Source organism: Fistularia commersonii, chromosome 2 (assembly GCF_037954325.1).
Source record: "Fistularia commersonii isolate RoL2024-O1a breed Wild chromosome 2, RoL_Fcom_v1.0, whole genome shotgun sequence".
Lineage (NCBI taxonomy): Eukaryota > Metazoa > Chordata > Actinopteri > Syngnathiformes > Fistulariidae > Fistularia > Fistularia commersonii.
The window spans coordinates 15,940,551-15,953,103 of NC_141285.1; the positions used below are offsets into that span (position 1 = coordinate 15,940,551).

At 39.5% G+C, this 12,553-nt stretch overlaps 1 protein-coding gene across 1 annotated transcript; it reads right to left on the bottom strand.

Moving 5' to 3' along the window:
• Nucleotides 1–288: 288 nt before the first annotated feature.
• Nucleotides 289–11,493, bottom strand: sfxn3 (sideroflexin 3). Its single transcript, XM_086170305.1, has 11 exons — nt 11,403–11,493; nt 9,472–9,649; nt 9,035–9,205; nt 5,623–5,721; nt 5,041–5,116; nt 4,849–4,934; nt 4,630–4,757; nt 4,202–4,251; nt 3,935–3,984; nt 3,787–3,834; nt 289–3,697 (listed from the first exon to the last, which is right to left on the bottom strand). The coding sequence occupies exons 2-11, from the start codon at nt 9,633–9,635 to the stop codon at nt 3,601–3,603; spliced, it is 969 nt and encodes a 322-aa protein (XP_086026431.1). The 5' UTR covers nt 9,636–9,649; nt 11,403–11,493; the 3' UTR covers nt 289–3,600.
• Nucleotides 11,494–12,553: the final 1,060 nt, after the last annotated feature.

A 12,553-nucleotide genomic window follows, 5' to 3' on the forward strand; every position in this document is an offset into this window, starting at 1 on the left:
TGTTTATTGGAATTCACCAGGTACTGTTTATAAACATTGAGAGCAAATATAGCGCTTCGAGAATCCCTCATCCTTTTACGTGTGAGTTCCTGTATATTCAATGCATAAAGTCAAGGAAATGTCAGGACAAAGATAATTCCCCCAATCTTTCAGTTTGATAAATCGATGGCTTATCCTCAGACATTAGTGTAGCCTTTTGTGGATTATAATTTTTCCTAACTTAAGCAGTACTCTTTGGGGAAAGGAAACAATATACAGTTTAAAAATAAAAACACAGAGAAACAGTTTGGAACTTAACATTGTACCTTTTATTCCATTGCTCTGTACATATCACATCAAGGAAAAACTTCTACTGTAACAGTGGGAGGGACAGAACACAGTCCACTAATACTGACAGACTTACACAGAGGAAAGTTGCAAGTACCATCATACCACAACATTCATGGAGTGTAACAACAATAACAGTGTCTTGACATCTTGTGTCTAGTCTGTTTTGTATGGTATGTTAAATGCGATCTAGAAAGTTTGCATTGTAAAGCACCGCGCTAAAATTCCACTGTAGTGTCTAAAAATGAAGAAAAATTGATTAGTTTTACTACATCCTTGCCAGGAAATATTAACCGTGTTTTCTTTACACGTCACTGACATGGTTTATGCCGATTGCTCTTAAAGAAAAAGTAAAATGAAGCAAAAGTTGGGATAAAAAGTCCACAAAGTAAAGCTGGAACAAAAAGTTAAAAAGCTACACATTTCCTTCTCAGTTCAGTACAATTCATACCCGTCTCATCTTTGGCTATGTCTATGAGTGCAGCAAGGACATTGATAATAAAATAAATGCAAACATCCAGTTTTGTTCTCAAAATCATGATTACAAAGGGGAGAAATAAAATAAAATCGCTTGTGACCAGTAAAAACGTTCCTAGTTAGCCAGTAACATGCACACGTGACATTTGAACGAGTACAATCATCAGTAAACACTTTAAAAAGCAGCCGAAAATGTTTGTGTAATTTAAATAGCAACACAAATCCTAAATCTCCTACAGCAGCACAGCAAAGGTTAAATAGTGCAGGTTCACCCTCTGCAGAAAAAGCACAGCAAAGATGATAAGCAGCCACAACAGAAATCAATGATCTAGATTCTAGAAGATGTAGCTATGAAACTGATCAAGCACTAGGTGGAGACAGAGATGCGGTCTCGTGAGAAGTTCAGAGGGTGGCATACATTCTTTAAAAATACATGCTGGAGTTGGTTGAGACATCTGACGCAGCATCTCTGAATCAATCTTCAAAAGTTTATAATATATAGAAGAGGTTTCAAAACATAAGTCCTCATGCAATTTTGAATAACTTCATCGACAATTTCTTAATATGTGATTGAAATTCAGTTTTCTTGCTAATTTGCTGGTAAGTTGTTACTGAATTGTAATTTTTGCGTAGCTCCTTGGATTTTCAAACTTTTGATGATATTTTCAGCATTACCCATGAAAAGTCCCTGTTTCTATGTGCATAAAAAGTTAATGTATAAAAATGCTAAGTCGTGCAAATGTTACTTTAGTTCCTCAACACATAGAAATCAGATTACTTTATTGCACAACTTTGCATTTCTTCAAACTCCAGGGATACAGCGGATGAGGCAGATGAAATTCATGTCAAAAGCACAGCGGGAACATTCTTACAGGAACAGCCTCAGAAACATTGAGACACAGATGCACTTACTGTTAAAAATTAACTCTGAGGCAGCAGCCTCTGATCTAAACACCTCTGTTCTGTAACACCAGACGGTCACAACATTGTTTCCTGCATAGGAAGACACCTGGTAGATCCAGAAACAGAAGGCCACCTGGAAGTTATCATCTCTGAAATCTCACATGTATGTGCAAGAAATAATCTTGCACGTACATGTATCTTTTAAAGTGGATAAATAATTCAGGGATTAATCTAGAGAAGACTTCTTGACATCACTGTTAGCATTGGTCTGCAAATAGTTTAAATAGAAGTAGAAAAGCTCCATCTGTTTGCTTTTAACAACCAGCACAGTTACTCATCACTAACCACTAAACAAACATTTTACATTAATCTTTGTCACACACCAGCTACAGCTACCAATACTACTACCTTCATTTGGTACACAAGGAGACCAATGGCTTGAGTGCATATGCCAATTTAGCAAAGGTCTACAAACTGGCTGGTAAGCTATTGCATTTTGAGCCCTGTTTCTCGAACACAGCCACAACTTTGGCTGCACAGCCCTCCGGTATTGCACTTCTCTCAACCTCCTCATACATGAATCAAGGTCATTGTGAAGATGTACAGCAAAATAGCCGAATGGTGTTGGCAGTTTTACATGACAATTGTATTACCTTATTGTAAGTGATTTACATACTACTGCACTTTAACACAGGAACAGCCACACAAAAGTAAACAATTTATATCTATTACTACCTCGTTGGATTATCATTATATTTTTTTCTGCTAAGTGACTGATTGTATGTATGCAGATGTGTGCAATATGTTTGATCTGTGCATTGTGTATTATGTGTATGCTGCTAGACACCTCAATTTCCTTCTATATCAATAAAGTATCTCTACTCTGCTCTCTACTGGATCTATTCAATAACAACATATTTTCATGAGGAGTGACAGAAGCGACAAACAAGTACTGCAGCCTAGAACAACAAAAAACTCAATAATGAACAATAATGAGTCACAAGGTCATTAGGCAGAATAATAAAGGTTATGAAAGACAGACTACCAATATCTTAGGACAGGGCATATCTATATTGATTTAAAAATTAACCATCTCTGATATATTCACTATGCATTGTAATCCAGGTGTGCTTTTGTAGTACAATTACAAAATATTTGCTTTGTCTTGTCACCTGTTCTGAGAACATGCAGGGACAAGGAGGATTTCATAAGTACACTTGAAGGAGAGCCGAAGGCAGCAGGCAGCTGCACTGGTTAACAAGGAGGCAAAAAAAATAAAATAAAATAACAGTAACGTCAGGGTATTGGATGATTTAATAAAAGCACTGGTCTGTCCGGTATAAAATAACATCCGTGTTGGAGCTAACTAAAAGGACCAAGCTTTCTGAGTGTCATCAATTGAACAAATACTGTTCAAAATCGAATCAAGTGACATTATCGGCAGGCAAATATTGGAAGGGGACAAAATGTGCGATCACAAGCCTAACAATTATGTCACGTTTCAGATGCCGTCAAGTGCAACCATATGCCTTCAATCAAATGGGAGGTTCAGTCTACCAGACAATGGAAAAAGCTGGATGCAATATGAAATATAAATAAAACATAAAATGGTCACCTCAATATCTTACATTGAAAAGATGTTTTGACTCATTTGTTAAGAGAGCTATCTCCTAAGAACAGCCATCAATGTAGTGACAGAACTGTCAGTGTCGATGTGGCTGCTTGTCCCTTTGCTGAATCATTTTATTAAATGTGCTCCATGAAGTCAAATTTTAAAACAATGTAGTACAGTCAAAAAAAAAAATGCATCGATAATATGCTTGCACCAACAGCAGCATAAACATGTGTATTGATTTTAGTGTCCAGATGTCTGATGTGCGTTACGAGCTTGTCCTACAGGCCCTTGTTGAAGTAGACGGTGGTGATGTTGCTATTGGTTTGTCGTATCCTTTCCTGAAGGTCAGCCTCCAGTCCACTCACATTCATAGAGCTGAAAGGAGAGGGTAAAATGTTACGAGGAAAAATAATGCTGTGTGTGAAGGGTTGATCTAAATACTCCAAGGAGGTGGAGTATCTTACCTTTTCTGTGGGAACAGGGCGCAGCATAGAGGAGTTGCAAACACCAGGCTAAATAAAAGCAGAAAAAAAAAGTTGTTTTTTTTTTTTAAACCTATTGCTGGTCTCGTTTAGCTGGATTTCACTGAAGTTGCTTCGACTTTTTACTTACCACAGACCAACAAGCCCCACTTGGACTGGAGCATTAAGAATGGGGAACCTCTGCAGAGACAAAAATCAGAGAGGACTGTGTCAAAAATGCAGAAAAGTGCCACATACGGATGCCCCATAGAAATCAAAACAAAGGAATACTTTGCTTGCATAGAAACAAACGAAATACAAATGCTATGTGAAATCTAGCAGGTGTCAATTAAGCTGCACAGGAACCCAAGCAGAGCAGATTCATTCTCTGAGAAAGTCACTGATGCTGCCTACATACCTTCATAAAAGCTCGCTTCTCAAGGGCATTCATTATGACTGGTGGAATAGCTGTAAAAAGAGAACATTAGTCAGGTAATCTGTGGCATGAGCAAACCCCTCTGGTGAGCTCAGTTCTTCATGATGATTGTGATCTAGATTTCACAGTTGACGATTGGACGGCAGTAAAATGGGTGAATGAAAAAGGTGTCAATTTTCAAGTTATGTCTTCACTGATGTAGATCACATTATGCAAGCTTGTGTTTTTAGTCTGCGTCTATGTTTAAAGCAGTTTTTCAAGTTAAATGTTCAAGTTTTCGCTCTGACTTTGACCTACCCACAACTATATTTTTCCCTGTGTGAAAAGTAAAGCTAATTTTGAAAAAAAAAAGCGGTGTCATTTTCTTAAAATGAAGTTACTTTAGTAAAGTAACAATTAAGTTTCATTACCCATGGCTGGTACTGCCATCCCGATCCTTGAAACAACCACTTGGACAATGGCCTGCTTGGCCGCATTGGCAGATTCGCCTAATCGGTTTCCATTCTCATCTGTCACAGGAATACCATACTTCAGCTCCCTGAGAGAAACAGAAAGGAAGTATTGTGGAGAAATGTTGGAAGTTACAGAGTGAATAAAGTCCAGATTAGAGGTCACTGTTGAGTTCCAACCTCTGTCTCATGAAGGGGATGTTGATACAGTTAGCAGCAGCAACGGCTGCAAAGGGGACAAACCGGCTGACAATTGGAGGGAGACGCTGGAGAGAAAACAGAGACACGGTCACACAACTAGTGACGATCAGATAACTATCATCATCTGTCATTGTCCTGAATCTGTTAATTTGCTTGAACAGAAGGCTTTACCTTTGCCAAGGACTTAAGTCCCAGGGCAGTTACTACAGCTCCAGTCGTAGCACTTACGTAGGCAGCACCCAGCTGACTGCGAGCAGACAGATGCATTAGAAAAACGTAACAAATAGTTTCTTGATACAGCACATGAAGGACTATTATTGTCAATTTATAAATGTACTTGTTTTTCACATGTCGCATTGTGGAGAGTGCAAATCCATGCTGGGTGCGAATACTAACAAAGATGCTGACAATTTTCCTATGGGCCATGCTTGGTCTTTTATGAGTTAATATGCATCACGTACAGTCACTCATTCTTTGCAAAAACATGCACACAATTCATGTCTGCAACATCTAAAAAAAAAAAAAAAAAAAATGCATGTGGTGCTCAGTGAAAATTAAATGCGGATGCCATTGACCTGGTATTACCCCAGGACACTGAACTTATGTCAGTATGAGTGGCATAGGGATAAACATGCTAAACGGTGGAGCGTAATACCGCTGTGAGGGAAGAGGAGAGGACAGCAGCTCCTTATAGACACTAGTTTAGAGGGAGGACAGCAATGATCTAGAGTGGAAGTGAGAAGTCCTCCCTACTTCACAGTGATGGGGGCATCGCCACTGCGGTTGGTGTAGTTGACTACAGCATTGAAGGACTGGTTAACCCACTGCCAGAACACCACAGCCGGAGTTGTCCTGTCAACACAAGAGAAATAAAAAGAGTTTCAGCCAATGGGGCAGTTGTGACTTAAAGTGGGACTGATTATGTAAAAATCACATCAAGCACACAAGTCAAATAAATCCTGAAGTTCACAGACGACACAGCAGTGATAGGACGCACAATTGACGTGAACAAAACCGCGCACTGGATCCATCCTGTATGCGGTTTTGTTGGCCAGTCCGGTGTCATGGTGTGACAACAACAACCTCACTCTCAATATAGGAAAGACGGAGGAGATGATAGTGGGCATGAGGATGGAGAGGATACCTCATTAGCAACTCTCCATCAGTGGTCTTGAAGTTGAGAGGGTGAACAGTTTTAAATATTTGGGTGTCCACGTCAGTGAGGATCTCCCCTAGTCTCTTAAAACCACGCAGATGGTTAAGAGGGTTCAACAGCAGCTGTATTTTCGGAGGAAGTTGCATCACTGTATGATATGGCAGCACCACTGCTCTGGACGGCAAATGTCTGCAGTGAGTGCTCAAGACTGCAGAGAAGATTACCAAAACCCCATTGCCTTCTCTGCAGAGCATCTACCACCACAGAGTACACAGGAGAGCTGCCTAAATCGCCACACCTGCCTCCAGGACCACACCCATCCCCCTGTTCACAGTCCCTTCGGTTGGAGATACAGGTGTGTGAAATGTAGAAATAAATGACATGAGTCAATAACCATGTTCTGATCCAGGACAGCTCTGCACTTTACATCTAGCACAGCCAGTGCTGTACTGTAACTTAACTGTTTATTTAAACTTGTAAAATTAAATCTTGTACTTGAGTTGGTGAGTTTGCACATTCAAAGCTGCACTAAACTTTAACTTGCACATCTTTCTAATACTGTTTACATTTCAATGTACTGTTTACATTTCCCTGCACTGTTTACAACAGTATGTTTATTATTTGTCACTACCTATCTGGCTGCAATGCGGATGGCAAAAAAATAATCTAATTCTACAGGGAAACTTGTTTCCAGACTGTACACATGAAAAAAAGCACTTAGAATCTTGAATCTTAAGTGAGGTTACTGAGTATTTTGGGGGCAAATTTTAGGCCACAATGACATAATTAAAAATGTGACCATGACATTTTTTGATTAAATTGTGTCACAAAAAAAATCCAACAAGATTTTTAAGAAGCAATGATAAGGGTCTGACGGTCAACAGCAAAACACAAATATCAGTATAAATGTAACGGTAATCCACAAAAGGTAACAAAACATATTATTTCCAAGTAGCAACAGCAGGTTCGTCACATCTTTGGTTCACAACATGTAAACCCATCCATCCATCCATCTTCTCCCGCTTATCCAGAGTTGGCTCATGGGGGCAGCAGCCGAAACAGTGAGGCCTACACCTCCCTTTCCCCCACTTCATGGTCCAGCTCCTCTGGGGGACCCCCGAGGCATTCCCACCCTGGAGATATAGTCTCTCCAGCGTGTCCTGGGTCTTCCCTGTGGTCTCCTCCCAGATGGACATGCCTGGAATACCTCCCCCCGAGAGGCATCCTGACCAGATATCCGAGCCACCTCATTTGACTCCTCTCTACGCGGAGGAGCAGCGGCTCAACTCCGAGCTCCTCCCGGATGACTGAACTTCTCACCCTATCTCTAAGGGAGAGTCCGGCCACCCTGCGGAGGAAACTTTCGTCCGCTTGTATCTGCAATCTCGTTCTTTAGGTCACTACCCACAGGTCATGACCATAGGTGAGGGTGGGAATGTAGATTGACCGGTAAATTGAGAGCTTCGCCTTTTGGCTCAGCTCCCTCTTAACCACGACAGACCAGTACAGAGTCTGCATTACTGCACATGCCGCTCCGATACGCCTGTCAATCTCCCGCTCCATCCTTCCCTCACTCATGAACAAGACCCCGGGATACTTGAACTCCTGCACTTGGGGCAGAACCTCTTCCCCGACCCGGAGTGGGCATTCCACCGGTTTCTGATTGGGCACCAGGGTCTCTGGATTTGGAGGTACTGATCCTCATTACGGCAGCTTCATACTCGGCTGTGAACCGTTCCAGTGAGAGCTGGAGATCATGGCTTGATGAAGACTGTTGGATTCAGTCTTCCCAGCCCGGTGCAGGTCTACAATTTTGTTTCTCGTGTCCTTTGACAGCTCTTTGGTCTTGGCCAAAGTGGAGTTTGGAGTGTGACTGTTTGAGGTTGTGGACAGGTGTCTTTTATACTGATAACCAGTTCAAACAGGTGCCATTAATACAGTTAAAATGCAGAGGACTACGGCACCTCTTACAAAATAAGTTATAGGTCTATGAGAGCCAGAAATCTTCCTTGTTTGTACGTGACCAAATACTTATTTTCCACCATAATGTGCAAATAAATTTTTTAAATTTTTTTTTCCACATTCTGTCTCTCATAGATGAAGTGTACCTGTGATGAAAATTACAGGCCTCTCTCATCTTTTTAAGTGAGACAACATGCACAATTGGTGGCTGACTAAATACTTTTTGCCCCACTGTATTCCATCTATCCATCTATTCTGATAGAAAAAGCTGATAATCATATTTTTAATAATCAAATGTCATGAGCTTGTCCTTTACTGCTGACATTCCCTTCAGCTGCCACTAAGCTGATCATCCTGGTAGATGACGTAGTTTAGATATAGTGCTCACTAAACACAAAATATATAAGCCCTTACAGGTTTTATACTGGAATTCACCTTTGTTTCAGATAGTATGGTTTAGTCGGTCAGAGCAGAACAGGTGAACAAAAAGTCATTGTTATCTAGTTCTATGAAATCATGATGTGCCTGATCTGTGCCTTGTAGAAACGCTGGACAGATGGGCACTTTTAGTCTTACATTTCATCATTGATTATTCAATCACTTACCCCCCAAAAAAGCCATAAATTGCCAAATTGAAATGATGCTCAACAAATAACAACACCATGTTGCCGTCTTTTATCTTGTAAGCCACTGATAATTCTTGTGATAATTATTTAAGACTGAACTGATCACTCATAATGATAGTACTAATTTAAATTTTCCCTTGTTAAAAAAAAATTCACATAACATAGGCCAACACTACTAAGCAGACATATGATGAGTTCTCTGTTCAGTAGTGAGTGATGATTTTTTTATTCTTTAAGAGGATTTTCGCTCTGTACTGGGATTAGGGTCTATTTTAGCGCATCATGGCCAACTGTATTTAGGTTAAGTTTACAGCAAAACAGACACTCTTTCAGTATAATGGGAGATTGTGGCTTTAGATGATCAACATTTTCAGTTTCAGAATCTTCATTATGAAGTACTCAAACTGGTGATATACTGTACCTGTAGAAGGTGAGCATGCAGCCTGTGATGGACATGTTCATTGGCACCTGCGCTGACATCCGACCAATCACAAACATCTTCTCTCCTGTGTCTGGGTGGAAGGCTGAGTCATAAATGTACTTGGCTCTCCAAAGCTCATCCTCTGTCAGGCTGGGCTTTGCTTTACCGGCCCTAAAATGTCCATGCAGCGGTAAGATAGAATATTTCAAATTAGATTTATAATAAAGGATCTATAAAATGAGAATTAATTCCAAAGCCCTGATTACATAAACAGTTTGATAAAATCTAAACCACTTAAATACTAGGTTACAATGGGGAAAAAGAGCTTAAGTCTTCATTTCAACATTAACGCATTCTCTCAAGATACCTATTACATTCTTTGGATAACGAAGCAGTTGTAGACTTTTCATGCCAAATTTTTCATTTCTTTGCATTACCTGTAGTCCTCCACAATAACTCTGGCCTCTTCCAACGTCTCAGAGGACAGCAGAACATTTCTGGGGTCTGTGACCATGAAGAAGTGCTTGGCACGACCACTGAATGTTCCCTGGTCCCATCGTGGCTCTTTGATATTTATGTTGAGGGACAGCTCTCCAGACATCCTGTTCTCAATCACTAGAAGATATATTTATTGATAGAGGTCATTCAAATTTTTGATCAAAGTTTGATTAATCTGAATTGAAGTTTGATTCATCTTTTTTGGATTAAATGTGGATGATTAGATCATAAAGGGTTTAGTTTTGATAGTCAATTAGGCAGCTCTACATGTGAAGAGGTATAGACAACATATACTCTGCCATTACTTCAAACACAGGACAGTACATGCAGTTTCAGAAGCAGCCTGTTAAAATGCACATTACTTTCTAGATCAAAGAATAATCAATTGCTTTCCAAAATGCCACACTCTTTCAAAATGTGATTAATACATGACTAAATTATGTTGTAAAAATGGAAAATAACTGGGCAGATATTTACATTGGGGCAGCTGAAAAAGGGGAATTTGTAAGAAATACATTTTCAGACAAGTCATGACGATGTACAATGAATATCCATTATTTTAAAAGCAAGCAGAGGATTTTCACATTTTTCAGCTATCAATGCTCTGACTTGCCTGCTCCGTCTACTTGGTAGCAGAGTGCGGAAAATTCCTTGACTAACTCTTTCCCCCGAGGCCATAAATAGGCTTTTTTCCAAATGGTGGTGGTCTGGCTAGCAAAAGTCTATTCAGAAAGCATTTTAAAAGTTGTTTGCTTGTCATCTAGCGCAGAGAGAGAAAAAAACAGAAATTTTGAAAGTGTCAGCTACCTAAGGTCATAAATTTGACAATGTTTTGACATGTAAGTAGTGTTTCAGTTCTCTATTTTGGTTTATAGGCACACACTCAACTGACTAAGGCAATGTGAGTCATCACTGCAGCCTCATGCTTTCAAGTTTCCACATCACTATAGCGTACATAATATATAGTACAAGTAAAAACCTTTACAAAAGGCTGTTTTGATATTTTTAAAGCCTTGTATTCAGGTTTTTCTGCCGAGAACGGCTATTATCACAGTGCTACTACCTGCCAGTGGCTGTTAACTAGTGACAGGAGGGTTTCTAGCTCTCTGCGACTTCTACCTTTTTGTCTTACAACTTGTAAAACGGCGAAATTTGTGTCATTTATTACCATTAATTCATCATGAATCTTGAATTATAGTCTATGCTCAAGCGATGTCTGGCAGCAATAACGCGACAGTTAAATTATGTTACTAACTATCAATTACCAATTCACTCATTCAAGAGGAGGTTGTTGGGCGTAACTGAATCTGTACAAGATCGATCGAACAACTAGTACGGTGGATTCAAGGACATGCATATCTTTGCTAAATACACGGTGATGTTAGGAATTTCTCCGAAGATCTGACGAATAACTGAGGCGAACATACAAGTTTTCAACTGACACTGTCCCATCGAATAAATGGCGTGACAGATGGGATCGAGTTTGTCACGACACACCATTTGTCACTCAAGCTAGCATGCTAAAAGAAGATTCTGTACTGAGGGTAAAATAAAAAAGGTCACATTTATAGCAAACCGTTTTCCAAAATTCTGGTGTGACCGTCTGTCTAGGGGATGTGAACTTTGGGGCGGTTGCTACAGCCACTTATATTGTTCAACACTGAAAACAACTTAAATTTCAAAGGACTCGTGGCAACTTCATCCAAACATTGGGCTAGCAAAATGCTAGTTTTCAAGCTAAGATGAAGAGCTAAGCTCTTCAGTTAGCAAGTTGGCAAGGACACATGCCGTAATGCAATGAAAATAAACTTGGTTAGGCATTTAGTTCAACGAATTGGGGAAATACTGTTCAGTTAACCACAAGACTTACCTGGTTAGTTTCCTGAGAATGTTGAAACCCTGTGACCTCTCAATATCAGCTACAACGTACAGCGCTGTACCTTTGTTACATTCAGGTACTCGTTGAAATATTGTAAAACAACCCTTCACTCGATTATCAGTCGGACCAAACCAGAAGAAGTTGACGTTGATAATTTGTCAAACTTGAGCTCTGGCGACTATTGTTTCAAAAACTGAATTACGAAAGACAACTGTAGCGAAGGTTCGAACAATTCCGATGTAAAAAACCCTGATTTTGAAACGCCATAAATGAAAAAAAATCCAATGCAGGTTGTATGCATGTTTATCTATCTATCTATCTATCTATCTATCTATCTATCTATCTATCTATCTATCTATCTATCTATCTATCTATCTATCTATCTATCTATCTATCTATCTATCTATGGAATCAAAACAATTATTGAAAGTTAAAATTCTGAGGTTCATGAATGCAGCACAATTACGAATGAGGCAGGGGAGGAGCTAACACTTGTGAATGAATAAGGTTAGCCAACAGTTGGAAAACAGCTCTGCAGTGCCTTTTACCTTTTAACAATAACGCACAGTTTGCATTGTTATGGGCTAAAACTGACCCGCGCTGTCATGTTTTGTGTTTTAGAAATAACTTTTGACCACAGTTTCTAATCTCACTAATCACCATCCAATGGATTTTTCACTGCAGGTTTATTTGAATATGATCATATAATAATACAGGACTGTCTCCGAAAATTAGAATATTGTGATAAAGTTCTTGATTTTCTGTAATGCAATTACAAAAACAAAAATGTCATACACTCTGGATTCATTGCAAATCAACTGAAATATTGCAAGCCTTTTATCATTTTATTATTGCTGATTATGCCTTACATCTTAAGAAAACTCAAAAATCCCATCTCAAAATATTAGAATATCATGAAAAAGTAATTTTTGTTTTTTTTTATTGCATTATAGAAGATAAAGAACTTTATCACAATATTCTAATTTTCTGAGACAGTCCTGTATAATGGAACTTGCAGCCTGATGGGAGGGTTTTGACCAAGCAGTAAACTGGGTGAGATGGGTCCCCCACTATCCTTCTAACAGATCCAGGCAACAGGCTGGGAGGAAAGTGGGGGACGGATCACACCCAGCTCACTGCTT